The 14,924-nt window shown below is 35.3% G+C and overlaps 2 protein-coding genes across 2 annotated transcripts; one reads left to right on the top strand and one right to left on the bottom strand.

Annotated features, from left to right (window-relative positions):
- Nucleotides 1–7,872: 7,872 nt before the first annotated feature.
- On the top strand, nt 7,873–8,538 carry LOC113279263. The gene has a single exon (XM_026527964.1). It carries the CDS (start codon nt 7,873–7,875, stop codon nt 8,536–8,538), a length of 666 nt encoding a protein of 221 aa, XP_026383749.1.
- A 2,528-nt stretch (nt 8,539–11,066) lies between these two features.
- LOC113282128 (uncharacterized GPI-anchored protein At4g28100-like) lies at nt 11,067–13,033 on the bottom strand. The gene is made up of 2 exons (XM_026531069.1): nt 12,065–13,033; nt 11,067–11,616 (listed from the first exon to the last, which is right to left on the bottom strand). Exons 1-2 carry the CDS (start codon nt 12,767–12,769, stop codon nt 11,299–11,301), a joined length of 1,023 nt encoding a protein of 340 aa, XP_026386854.1. The 5' UTR covers nt 12,770–13,033; the 3' UTR covers nt 11,067–11,298.
- Nucleotides 13,034–14,924: the final 1,891 nt, after the last annotated feature.

Genomic DNA, 14,924 nt, shown 5'->3' with positions numbered 1-14,924 from the left:
GTTGATGAAGTTCTCCAAATGTCTTAGGTTGTCCTCCGTCTTCAACATGTGATTCAGTGATGTCTGATACTCAACTACACACTTATAATCCTAGTCCGAGACCTAGATAATATGTATACTAGAAATAAAGATATATTTTTGTGCAACTAAATTTGACAACAAGCTTGAGATAGAAAAACTTGCGAGTTCGACCGAGTAGTGCTCTAACACTTCGATTAATAACTATCAAAAATAAACTACAAGCTTTACTTGTCAATAATTTTGACGATCCTTGCTTGTCAGTTAATCCTAAATTTATTTTCCAGAAACTACATGGATACTCTTTTCTTATTGCTCAATTTATAAATAAACGTAATATGAACTAAGAACATTTTCAGTTTCAAATTAAATTAATATATATTGATAAATTTCAATATCATACGAATATTTTGTCCACTAAACATCCAAAACGACGCAAAAAAAATAGTAATATTAGAATCCAAAAACAACAGTGGAGCATATATGGTTTATTGCCGAAAATGCTTAACACTTGGTTCTGTGTGATTGATCAATAATAGAAACAAGTTGCTGGTAGCGGTTACTTTGAAGATTAAATTGAAGACTGTAGACTTTGAATATTTGAAGACTTTTCTTTTTGGTTATGATCTTTGCAGGATTTTCTGCATGCTTGATTCTATGGGAATAACAAACAGTTTATGCCGATAAATATAAGAATTGTGAGATCGAACAAACCGTGTAGCGACACTCATTTGCTTGGATACATCTTGTTCATCAAGATTAATAATTTCGATAATTGTTGTCTTGGTTTGATCTTTTGACCAAAGGACTTTATTAATATTAATGGAAGATCATTACTCTTCTTTATCACTGATCAAACTTTTGATATTTGTGACTGACGAGTGTGTTGGTTACTTTAAAAAATTAGATTTTTGTTGTTTCGGGTTATGGTCCAAAAGAGTTAGGTACAAAAATCTTCACAATAGGTGAAGCAACTCAAGATAGTAAATTATGTCTTTAAATTCACGTGCGTTGGACATATTAGTTATACGCGCAGCGATACTGAGAAAACTGAGTAATTAAGAGTAGTGTACTTGGTCTCGACACGAAGTTTCCGGTAGGTTTTTGTGTAGCGCCTTAATTTTGAGAGTATTCAAAACTGGACTAGGTCCCGGGGTTTTTCTGCTAGACAGTTTTTATCTTTAGCAAAAACTTTATATTGTGCAACTGTTTTACCTTTTGCATTGTGATTGTCATAATTATAATTAAGTAATCATACTTGTACAGTCTTGTTAACTAATAGGTGTGTCTGCACAAATTGATATCAAAAAAATTATTTTGTAATTTATAGTCTCGCCATTTTTCATATTATTCGTCAGGTTCAAGAAATATCGTCAGTGGTATCTGAAAGTATAAAGTAGTTTAACAGATACGATGATCTTTGATGTAAGAACTTTGCTTGTATGCTTATAAAGAAGTTTATAAAATCCATAAATAATCCTTTTGAAAGATAAAATCTTCAATAAATTGGTAATCACATTGATAAATCGATGAATATTTATTCGGTAAAATTAAATTGGTCCGAAAAGTTTGAAAACTCGGTTCTTAAGTGGCATATTGGAAAGTTGAAACTTCCAAGTAGGTCGAATATTGACCTATTAAATGAAGAAAAAAAATCGGTACGACATATTAGCATAATAAAAACCACCAAATGAAGGGTCATGACAAGGACCCCAAAAACCAAAATGTAAAAGAGCCATTGAAATCAGCCTTAGGCCAGATCTTCCATACAACCTTTTAGTTGACTAATGTTGTCATCCCAAAAGGATATGTCTGCTAGGTTTGGTTCATGTTAGTTGGGTTGGTCGGGTTCGACCATAAATGATAAGTTTACGCACAATACTTCCCATCTTTACGAAAGTTAGAGGAATCTGTTAGAGCATAGATTGGTTGAACTCACCAGGCTTTGGTATGTCAAGTTTGGTTGTCATATTTAGTATCAAAACTCATCTAGAGTCGCTTGATTAAATATTAGAGTCAACTTTGTTTAGGTTAGACTAGAAAGTCTAGGAATGTTGAGACATACAAGTATTACTCCGAAGACCTGAAGAATGTGAAGAAGTAATGAACTACAACGACGACATCATCCTTCCACTCGAGGTTAGTAGTATTGACTTGAACTGTTTCAATCCTAACGTATCTTTCAAGTCGTGCTATACTGAAAACATAAATGCGAAGCTGTATATACTGTACGTATTGTATAATACTCTAATGATGTGACATTATCATAATAGTATGATCATAGTATGAGAGAATTAGACTACGAAGTATATAACACTTATCTTTTGAACTTCGTAGATATGACATCGACATAATCTTGTATATACTGTTATGATTATGTGAATGGGTTATGCTGAAGATTTCATCTTAGGAAATAATGTTTTACATTTGTTCAAAGGAACTACATTCATGAACTTGTTTCGTGAATCGAAAGGGAAATCATTAGGCTTATTGGTCTGGCTATTCATTGCAAATCTTTGGATGACCAATATGTGTGAGATGGTAGAACCGATCTTAACTTAGGCTATGTATCTTGGTATAACTAATCACAATGCCTAACTTATGATTTGTTAATTGGTGTAACCGATCCTAAGTAATCACCGTGTGATGGTATGATCAATCCTTGTAATTGGTGTGACCGATCATTGTAATTGGTGTAACCGGTCCTGGTAACTGGTGTGACCGATCACAAGTAATACCATGTGTAGATGGAACCGATCCATGTAACTAGTCTAACCGATCCTAGTGAGTGGTGTGACCGATCACAAGTGTTTCCATAATCAGGTATAATCGATCCTAGTGATTGGTAGAACCGACTGAACCCATGTATTTGATTTGGTTTTTGATCAATCACATAATAGTCTTGGAAAACAGGTGAACCAATTCTAAACTTGTTTGGAAGTGTGGTATAACTGATTCTAATAATGTAAATCCATGTAAATATGGAATAAGGATTTGCAGTGAAAAGATGTCAATATACTTTGAACACGAGAACTAACTCTTATCATTTATTGTTCAAAGATATTCCTTAGTACTCAAGGTGATTCTGTGCCCAAATAAATTAAGAATCTTTTAATTAAGGTTTTTGGTTTTATATGCTTTAATTACCAACAAGTAATGCATATCTCTAGAGAATAAAAATTAGTAATGTGCATTTACTAATTGGAGATTTTCTAATTGAGAGATTTCAGAAATATTGGACAAGAATTTATTAGAATTATGAAAACCGAACTTTTCCATTCATTGCATATCTTGAGAATACTTTCGGTTTTGGAAATTCCTTGGTGTCCAAACATCCTTGGTCTATAAATACTTAAGTTTGCATTTCTTGCAAACTATCCTAAGAGCCAGGAAAACTTCATTTTTTTTGTTTCTGGTGGAGCCGTCTATTCGGAGAGGAAAGTATCCTAATTAGGTGATCTCTTATGACCGCTCATTTAAAGACTTATGTGGGATCAAGAAGCTCTACGAGTACCGTTGGTGGGAAACTAGATGATTGTAGTGTTATTAGTTTTCGATTGATTTGATTGACTTACGGTTGTTGAAACTTTGATTGCACCTAGTTTGTTTATGCTTGAGAATCTTCTCTTCTGATATAAGATTCACTCAAACTAGATCAAAGTATCGACGAGATCTTTAGAAATGTTATTAGATCTAAACATATCTTGTGATAATCCATTGTTAACAGACTCCGTTCTGTGTGTGATTTATCACAAGAGATTCAAGTAGTGTTGTGCATGTTATTGAAGATTAAAGAAGATTTGAAGACGAAGAAGATTTCTTATTAGTTTTCGTATCTTGTGAATTGTATTCACAAACCTTGATCGGCTGGGATCTAACTAGAATCAGATTTATTCGATTGATTAGTTGCCTGAGATCGGCATTCTCAATGTATCTCTTTGAGATATATTTTGATTGAGTGTGAATATAATCCTTGACTATTTTGGTAGTTAAAGTTAGATTGATCTAACCAGACAAAGGAATGTATTAGATTAAACGGAAGAGCTTTTGCCAACGACTCATCTAAATATTTAGCAAGATTGATTAGAGTGGTTACCAAACAAATTCTTCCTTTTCTGTTTGGAATACGATCCAAAGGACTTGTTATTCACGTGCGTGACTCTAGAAGTAGAAGGCACAGGGATACTAAGGGAACTAAGTAGCTAGGGGTAGTCTGCTTGGTCTCAACTATACGAAGTTGGTATTAGATTTTGTATAGCGGCTAAATTCTGAGAGTATTCAAAACTGGACTAGGTCCCAGGGTTTTTATGCATTTGCTGTTTCCCCGTTAACAAAATCTTGCCGTGTCTTTTACTTTGATTTTCCGCATTATAATTGTTTATTATAATAAAGTAAAATACACATATACGTTAACTCCGCATCACTTGATAGTGATCCTATAGAGTTTGGTTATTACCGAACCTATTATCAAGTAACACACTTTATTATAGTATTGTGTCGATCTTGTATCCATAGTCAATCACACAAGTTATCTTGTTGTTGTATTTTCTCGATCTTGTATCCATAGACAATCACACGAAGTGTGAACCATATTGTCGTATTGTCTCGACTCTGTCCATAGACGATCACATTCGGTAGAGGACTTATAGGTTGAAACAAAAAGATTGTGGTGTATTTGGGTACCCTTGTCTTTTCAGAATCTTCCTTTCTAGATTCGAGGATTGCTTCTTGAGATGAAAGGGAACTTTGAACACCACTATTCTTGGAAAACTTGACAGCAAGCCTTCCTTTCTTACAAAATGTGAAAATTGGATTCAACTGTCAACTGCTCTTATCAGAAATATGGTTAACTACAAAATCGAACCATAACAAGTAGTAGAATAATTCGACTTGGTATCATGAAAAAAAAAGGAAGCAGAACCAAGCCAAGATGATAGTGTTAGAGCAGGTCAAACTCACAAGTTTTTGTATGTCAAGCTTGTTGTCAATTATTAATTCAAAACTCTATCTTGATTTATAATGTACAAAAGTCAGTCTCAGACTAGGAGTAAAGCATGGTAGTTGAGTATCAGAATTCACCGGTTGACCTTGAAATTAAAGACTGAAAAACGACAACGTCAGCGAAAACTTCATCAACATAGGTATTTGAGGACTGACTATCATATCTACTTGTACTATTTACCATTCTTTATGCTAAGACAAGTCATACGACTTCAATATGATGATGAAAATTGCAAAGAAAAAAGCAAGCAATAAGGAGGAAGCAGAAGCAAACCAAGATGATAGTGTTAGAACAGGTCAAACTCACAAGTTTTGGTATGTCAAGCTTGTTGTCAATTATTAATTCAAAACTCTATCTTGATTTATAGTGAGACTAAAGTCAGTCTCGGACTAGGAATAAAACATGGTAGTTGAGCATCAGAATTTACCGATTGACCTTGAAATTAAAGATTGAAAAACGATGACATCAGCGAAAACTTCATCAACATAGGTATTTGAAGACTGGCTATCATATCTACTCGTAATATTTCCCATTCTTCAGACTAAGATAAGCCATACGACTTTACTATGATGATGAAAATTGCAAAGAAGAAAGCAACCAATAAGGAGTAGTCAAGTTCTATCTGAAAGTTCACAATTTTTTTTACCCAGTTCACAAACTTGAACCTATAAAAATAAAAACTTGATTAAAAGATCCCAAATTAACCCGCGTACACAAACTGATTTTCTCAGTTCGCGAATTAGTCGATTTTGAGATAGTCCTGGATACTATGTAATATAATAATACATGAACTGATTCATGCAGTTCACGAGTTGATGATTTTGAATGTTTCATGCACACCTTTTATTTTCAAGTACACAAATTGTTTTAGGCAGTTCGCGAACTTGTCAATCTAAAAGTCTCCTGAGTAATGAGCCTTTTTAGTTCACAACTGTTTTTGACAGTTCACAAACTGATTTGGTCTTATGATAATTTAAATTTGTCGGTTCCAGAACTACTTAACCTTGGTTCCCTAGAAAATCACTTGGTGCATTACGTATACTTACGATTGCACACATCTTCTTTGAGATTCAAGGTAAACTTCTCACATGCTTACATGTACAATCTATATGGATAGGTTTAGCTCGATTTGTTACAAAATAATTCATAAACATGAAAACTAGTTCATCAATATAAATAAAGCACTTATTGCACACTAGAGTGTCAATCCTGACACTCATGTGTCCTAGTTATGGCTAGAATCGTCCTCTAAAACCTAGGTTTCATCTGGTGAAACTGTACTAGGTTACGACTTTGAAAGGTTTTACTAAGGGATTCGTGAAGCCCGGTCAGACTATCTTTTACCTGATAGTTCTTGTTATCTGGATTGTATTCGTACTGATCATTATAGTTTCCAAACTGTATATCATGAACAAGTAGATAGAAATCACAAAATACTCTTCGTCTCGGACTTTGTGACTCCATAAAATAAATATCTAAATTAATTCTGGTTTGATTTGTTTAGATTGTACTTGTGGGGTAAAATTGATTAGACATCTCTATAAGTTTTGAAGAGAATAAGTTCATCCTAATATTTGAGTTTGCTTGATATCATTTTTTTTTTGAGATCCCTCAGAGGCATACAGATTTCCATACCTTGATTGAATATTATTCTGAAGCAAATTAAATAGGCTTTATGTTAGAGGCAGAATAATCAAAAATTCCTCACATAGGTTGAAGCAACTCCTAGGCCTGTAAGGACGTCAGCTAGAAGAATCGTGTTGCGCAGGATCTTGCAAGATCCGATAGACATTAAGGAGTACAACTGAAGTTGAATTACTCGTAGGAATCGGTTAGGTCCCAGTCGGAAGTTTGGTAGGCTACTGTCTAGCGGCTTAGTACAATGTGATGTTCAAGTTCTGAAATAAGTCTCGGGGTTTTTCTTCACATTGTAGTTTTCCCTATTAACAAAAATTCCGGTGTCTTTTCGCATTATATAGTTTAACTTTCTAATATAAATATCACAAATAGTACGTTAAATAACCTAGACTGTTTTCAAGCCTGAGAGATTATATCGAACCTACAAGATTTGTTCTCGAGAATTTGTATCTTAACGAAAGATTACAAGACATGTTCCTGTTGGAATTATGTTTTGTAACGATTATTAGGTACATAATAGTTTATTACTTGGATATTTATTTTTGAGATCGTCCAAGTAAAACTTGTCTTCATATCATGTACTTGATTTTTACTGTTGATCTGTGATACTAATTGTGACAAGTTTGTCCATACAGATTTCCGAATAAAAAAATTGGTGGTGTACTTGATACACTCTCCTTTTCAGATAGAGAATAGGGATCAACCCCTCCTTCTTGCGTTCTTCAGCCTCTACAACACAGTCACAACGTCTATATATAGACAAGACTCAGATGACCACTAGCTTGAAGACCCTCCTTAAGCAGCTCCCGCATACGAGAAAGGCATTCAATTTCTCGCCTTGCCTACCTAATATAGAGGGTATCTCTAATATATGGAAATAAGGCCGAGTACTAACCGATTTTACTGGTAAATCTGACGGAAGACCCCTTATGCATCCAACCTTCTATTGAAACTCCCGTCTCTTAGTGAAAAGACCACACATGTGCCAATCACACAGACATACTCAACAGAAATAACTGACAAGCTAAAGATGGACAGACACAAGGTTAAGGGCTAGCCTTGTTAGTTATATATATGCATTAGAGTTTACGGGCCTTGGATAGTCGGATTTTCTGGGTGAACTGTCTGTTTGCCGATAACATCAGAATTAGGTTTTCTCATCGATCTCATTTCTCAGTAACAGAAGAATTAGTTTTGCCTTGAGAGTCGGAGTGATGGAAGAAACAAGAGATAGGTTTTCTCCTTCTGGCGAAGAATCATCCGGGGGTAAAAAGATGGCGAGAACCCTCCCTTATTTAACTGAGGATATTTGCGTTGAAACCTCTCTCCACTGCACTTTAGATTGTGTTTTTAAGTGGAAATGTTTATCAAAGGTATGGAATTCTTATCTCTCTAGTCCTAGTTTTATTTACAATTGGATCCAAAACAACAATTCTGCTGATCTTCCGTGGAATCTGTTTTACAAACCTGAAAGTGAATTTGCAATTGCACATCTGGCTTCTCACTCTTGTTTGATTTCGAATCGGTTTTCTTTTCGATTCGTAAGTCCAGACGGAGAGATAGTATCCCCTTTATGCTCGAGTAATGGTTTAGTACTATGTGCAAAGAGAATAAAATTTGCGTGGCATTATTATGTTTGCAATCCACTCACCCAAGAAAGTGTTCCACTTCCTAGACCAGATGCAGCTCAGTGCAGTAGTGTAACCTGTTTCACATGCGAGGTTTCTTCCGTATCTACAACATACAAGGTTGTGCGTATAGTCCTCCCAGTTGAAAAGAGATGTGACAGTTTCAGATATGAAATTCAAGTATTTGCTTCTGATTGGGGAAATGGAAGAACTATCGTATTCCTTCTGCTCAAGGTGTCAGGTGGGGACTAAATAACTATGAAGGTCGTGTAGTTATGCATGGTGAAGTGTTCTATTGGATGGACAAGAAAGAGAGTATCATAGCTTTCAGTGAAACTAGTGTTTCTGCACTCGATTTACCTGATTTCGCATATGAACCTAGTAATTTGGTACGCTGTCTTGGGGAATCAGAAGGAATGATCCTTTATGCTCTAATTAGAAAATGTGAGTCGCATTTAGAATTAAGTATTTGGGAGCTCAATGAGGAGAACTTCCATTCGTTGCACAAAAAAGTTGAATTACAAGGTCTCTTTACAAAAATGAAAACAAGACTGGGTCGTATTTTCGTCAATGGTGGTTGGGGTGACCTAGTCCAGGTCAGTTTCAGTCCAGCAAACAGAAGTCTTATTTTGATTGGTTGCAAGAAGTATATTTGGACTTACAACATAAACACAAATGTGTGTCATGAGCTTACTAACAATTATTCAGATTTCCGTCCACCGTTAGTGCTGAAGGCAATGCCGACAATAGTTCCACCACTCTCTAAGAAAGCAGTTTAATCACTTATGTTCAAAATTTGAATCCTGTTCTTCCAGGTATATGGTTAACCTTCCCAAATGCTTGAAATAACATTTGCAGTGGTAATAGAAATGTATGCGTTCCCTATAAATTGTTGAATGATATTGTATCTTATTCCATTTGAAATTATAATTTTTGTGGATGTGGAGAAATACATTTAGTTGAATACATTTTTTTTCTTCATATTATCAGCTAGAAAGAGATGTTTTGTTATATAAGAAGAGGTAGAATATCATATGCAATAGAGTTAAGTTTTAGAATCCAAATGGAATAAGGTATTTGCAGGAGCACAAGAATTAGCATCAGAATCAGGTCATGTACAGTTCACCCTAACTCATCTCGCAGATGCATATTCCACCAATTACTTCTCTGATTACGGTTATAAGAAGAGCTCAGACTGCACAGAAAGCGAAAGGTGATACTTATTTAGCTGTTGATTCTTTGATACTCAGACTTCTTGAAGACTCTGAGATTGGTGATGTGTTGAAAGAAACTGTAGTTATTGTGTCTCAAGTGAAAGCAGAGATTGAGCAATCAAGAGGGGAGAAAGGGGATAAGAAGGTGGAGAGTGCGACTGGTGATACGAATGTTCAAGCTTTGAAGACTTGTGGTCGTGATTTAGTTGAGGAAGTTGGAAAGCTTGGTTCTGTTATTGGTCGTGACGAAGAGGTTTGTAGAGTTACAAGGATTTCATTGAGGAGGAAAATCTGGTGTTGATCGGTGAGTCTAATGTTGAGAAACAACTGTTGAGGGTTAGCACAGAGAATTGTTAGGTGAGAATTTGAGCCTAGTATTATCTGATGTCAGGTTGATTGCATTTGACATGGGCGCTTTAGTTGCTGGAGCTTAATCTATAGGAGAATTTGAGGAGCGATAGAAAGTTGTGTTGAAAGAAGTGGAGAAGTATGTACATTGGGACAACTGCACTTGAAGAGGAAATATGTGGAGAAAGATGTTGCTTTCTAAAGAAGGTTTCAGCATGTTTATGTTGTTGAGCCAAGTATTCCTGATATTTTTAGTATACTAAAGATATATCTGAAGGACACCATGATGTTCGGATACAGGACCGTGCTCTTCTGATCACTGCTCAGCTATCCAGTCGGTATATTACTGATATGTTTTCTTGCTCTACCTGTGTTTTACGATTGTAGTCAGTTAAGTTGATTTATGCTTGAGTATATAGACTAAGATTACTCTGTTAATCCCCGCATGTGTGGTACTGGTAATTAGTGTTGATAGTTGTTCTTAGGGAATTATATCACGAGATGTGAAGATTAGTAATTTTGTCTTGCTATCCTTATTGTTAGATATCAATGTCTGACTAGCTGCAATATTCTAGTTGGTATGTGTACTGGATATAAGATATTGGTTTCTGGTGTCGGGGATTTACCGTAGTTCTTAAGAGTCGCAGGAAGACCTTTACTTCGGCAGATAATGCATGGGTTTGGTGAAGATGAGGCAGTCATCTGCTAAAAAAGAGATGACTGATGGGGAGGACTTTTAGGAGTGACTTTGAAACGGTGATGATGCAGTGCTTCCACACGAAAGAGCTCTAGAGAAAGACTCCATGCAAATGTAAGGAGAAAGATGATCTTTCTACCAATGCCCCTACTCCATGCAAATGTAAGGAGAAAGATGATCTTTCTACCAATGCCCCTACTCGGCTTAACGGAGTTGTTAGGAATCAACAAATAGATGGTTTAAAGAGGATGCTAAGAATGCCATTATGAGAATCCTAGAGGAAGTGTGGAACTAAAGGAGTTGCTAGGAATGCCAGTTATGAGAATTCTAGAGGAACTGTGGAATTAGTACATGGATTTAATGTTACCTTCCATCAAAAGAAAAAAATGAATTTTCATATAATCACTTGACGAAAAGTACGTAACAGATCGGCCACTTGCAAGGAGTTTTAATAAGGATGAACGTCATTGTCTAAACACTATGCAATGCCGGCCTTTGATAGCTAACCCAGCACAGTACAAAACAGACAACAATGAATAATTCACTTCGAAAAAATGCATCACAACAAACCCAAACTAGTACTAGCCTACAATCCTAAGCTACATTGCACATGTTAGTGGACCCTCGACTCTAACAAAATTGTCGACAATTTTCCGATCAAAAGAAAAAACAAAATTGTCGACAATTTCCCATTTCTATCACACAACCAACCCATAGTATATTACATATCCGTGACAAAAAAAAAAAAAAAAACTAAAACAGTGAAAAAACATAAACCAAAGACATTGATACAATGATTAAAACATTAATGGAAAATCTAATGGACGATGACTGATCATTCAACTCAGCTGAATCAACGGCTAAGGGCAGTCCTTCACTTGTAACACTGCAAGATCGAGGTTCCGCATTCTCCTTATTCATCATCAAAGCTCTTAAAACTGATGTCACTGTTGGCATATACGCCGTTCGATTCTTCCCAAGCAGCCATGTTAGTCCCATCAACTCGCAACCTCTACCGTGCATTTTACTCTTATTATTATCCGTCTTGTTCACATGCTTATCTCCGTTTAGCTGCAACGGAAAAGTAAAAAGTTTAACGGTAAAGATATACTCTAGTAAATAAGTAAAAATGACAGCTAAACATCAATGAGAAACGTGGGGCAATTATGACACTGATGAGTAATTACCCGCCAGAATTAAAAGTAGTAAAAAAGTGGGAATGGACGGTTGGTGGCATGACATGTGTCTTAGGGTTTCACTTTGGCTTGTAATCTCGAGGAATAATTCAGACATAAAAACTCTGATATTCGCTGGATTAGACTGTGAGAATGTCGTACTTTCACTGGAACTAAACTAATCAACAAAGGATAAATACAGAAGCACTTTCTATAAAAACAGAATCTCAACTAAAAGTCATCACGGAAAAACACCTGAATATATCTGAAAATGCACCTGGATGTATCATGAAATAAACCAGAGCAAAAATTGAAGAAACAAAAATGGTGGTGTTAGTGTTTACCTTGTATAGACTGTTTAAGCATTTAGAACAACCAGAATGACTAGATGAAATACCAGCTCCATTGTTGTTGTTGTGGTTTAAGCAATCTTTCTCAAGCTTCTGAACACTTTTATCACCAACCAATTTAGTAACCCCATTAGTAGAAGAAGATGAAAAGGCTTCAGTGCAGCTCAAAGGAGGTAGTCTAATACCACAATAACAAAAAACCAAATCACAAGTTTGATTAGGTTTAATCAACTCAATTCCTTTACTTTTCAGCGCTTTATCTAGATTATCAACACAAGTTTCTGAATCATCAGGTAAGATTGGTAAAGAATCAACTGATGTTGTTGTAGTCATTCTGGTAGCTCTAGCTAAAGCTGTATCTGAATAAGCTGAGTAAAGCCAAGCTGCTAAAACAGGACAACATTTTGATTTTGATAAGTAATGATGATGATTATCTTTCCCTTTCACATTATTACTGTTACAAGCTTGATTGATACTAGTGAAGAGTTCTGCTGGTAAGTTTAATGGACAACCAGCTATGTTTGATTGTTCAGGAAATGCTGGGATTGTTGATGGCAGAGTTTGGGTTGGATGGAATGATTGAATTGGAGATGATGATACTGATGATGAGTCTGGTTGAGGAATTATCGGTAGAGATTTGATTAACAAGATGGATTCATGGAAAATGAGAAGGGAGATGAAGAGGATTTGGAAGGACATTTTGATTTTCTTTTCCTCTTTGAGTTTTTTCAACAACTAACTGTGATTCTTTTGGTGTGTTTGAGAGAAGAGAACTGAAATGAGAGTATGATAGTGGAGGAGGGTGAGGGGTTGCTTTTGTACGCCGGAGGGTACACAGAGCCCAATAAAGGAGAGATAGGGTCGTGATATTTTAGTAGTAAGTATTATTTATGTGCGCATTTTAGGAGTTTGAGAGTATGTTTTCCGAAAAAGAACAAAAGTATTAGGGAATTATCAGTCTCTAAATGAGTAGAGGCTAATTAGTGTTTAATCTTTGACTAAGCTACTTATTAGTATCCTAAGTGGTACTGCGATAATAGCATATTTTCAAACTTTTTGGAAGGATGATTATCTGTTAATTTTGGGAATATTGCACGGAACGGGATTGAGTTGCAAATTTTTAGTGTATGCCTGTGCTGCTGCGCATAATTCCTAATCACATGTGAGCGAAAAATCCATCTGAATGATTATAAGTTTATGTAGGCTAGAATATGGGCTATGTTGTCATAATATCATTACTGAGTTTCTATTATCCATACACACAAACCTACCTATTATTTTGAAAACGGACGAAATGTTACATTTTTTATTTGTGTTTGACCGATCAAACTGAAAGATTACTTATGTTTAGCTTTATTTTTCTCGTAAGTTGTAAGAAGTAAGCAAGTCAATGATCCAGAGTTGCTTTTACTTTGTGCACAATCTTAGATCCAAAACCATCAACAGACGCCAAGAGCAACTACTCATTTATTTCTTCATTGGCATACATTCATATCTGTGCAGTCATCAACTGTTTTAAAGTTTAAACTAGGGCCATTTTCTCGTGAAAGAGATGAATATGGCTTGGGACACATCACGTGGCCATGCATGCCCCATCGGGACAATGCTGATCTCATTTATTGTCTTGGAATTTCCTTGTGCAAAATAAAACCGTGAGGCATTTTTCTCTGAATTATCTCAATCCTCATTCATTCATTCTCGTTCAGTTCAATCACTCGTTCTAAACCATACAACAGTTGTGTGATTGAGACTCATCATATGCCCTACTCTCCTCTGTACTATATTCCATATGTATGTTTTTAATGTTAATCGAGTTTGATTAGCGTCAATATACAATATTGGCCAATTACTTAAAAATGTATTTCGTTCCCCTTTTGTGTTTGATGACACTTTTCTCTTGTTTGTATTTCAATGAAAATACTCTTTGAGATTTGCTAGTGATTTCTTGATCATTTACTAATCATTTTTATAATCATGCAAAAATTTGAATTGCTTTCGGCTTTCCCACAATCCGATGTGCATATATATGCTAAGTTTGCAGCTGCATTATTCTTTGTCCATGGAAAGCCAAACCAGCTTTAAGTTGTAGTTTCAATAAAGGTTTAAAGATCAGTAAGAGATATTCAGGAATATGTGTATTGCATGCGAAGAACTACTACTGTGTTAAAGTAGAAACAACTGAAAAGTAAATAAAGTATATATGGAGGTATCTATCTGTTTGCCCGTCTGTAAAATCAGGGATATCCAATACAATTCATCTTTTACTGCATGACAGATAAAGTTCTAAGCTTTACTACGTATCGTAAGAAAGAAATATGGACTACACTTTAATCACAAGAAAAATGAAAATATAAAGAAAAGGAAGCCATTTAAATTGGTATTCAAGACGAGGAAAGCAAACGAAATCGACAAAAACAAAAAATCGTAGTCAAAAATATAATTTTTTTTGCTTTTGAATTGTGAGATTTATTCCTGTGTTTCTGATATCCAAACATACAACTAATGAATCTATTAATATTTTTATCACCATCGCGTCCCATTTTACTCCATTTTAGTGCTCAATGTTGAGAGTTTAAAATCTAATGCGTGATTCTTGCGTCTCTTCGGTACTTTTGAGAATTATTAGTGCCCTCTTTTTTAGGGATAAAGAAAAGATAAATTCCAGTGATCCCACTAGGAGTATATCCGCAATATAATATGCCCTCTAATGGTAAACTTTAAAGTTTGTAAAGCACAAAGACTTCTTTTTTGACTATTCAGTAATCACTTATTAAGGTTCAATTTCTAGTTTAAAGCTTAATAGATTCTTTACTTTTTCGATTTATCTTGATGGAAAAAGGAGGTTAACGGCACT

This window comes from Papaver somniferum, chromosome 5 (assembly GCF_003573695.1).
Source record: "Papaver somniferum cultivar HN1 chromosome 5, ASM357369v1, whole genome shotgun sequence".
Lineage (NCBI taxonomy): Eukaryota > Viridiplantae > Streptophyta > Magnoliopsida > Ranunculales > Papaveraceae > Papaver > Papaver somniferum.
The sequence above is the reverse complement of the archived record's forward strand: the minus strand, read 5'-3'. Positions and strand labels throughout refer to the sequence as shown.

Coding starts and splice junctions, on each gene's coding strand:
- LOC113279263 (XM_026527964.1), top strand. CDS start 7,873: ATGGAAGAAACAAGAGATAGGTTTTCTCCTTCTGGCGAAGAATCATCC.
- LOC113282128 (XM_026531069.1), bottom strand. CDS start 12,769: ATGTCCTTCCAAATCCTCTTCATCTCCCTTCTCATTTTCCATGAATCC. Junction 11,617..12,064: donor GCTTAAACAGTCTATACAAG/GTAAACACTAAC, acceptor TTTCCGTTGCAG/CTAAACGGAGATAAGCATGT.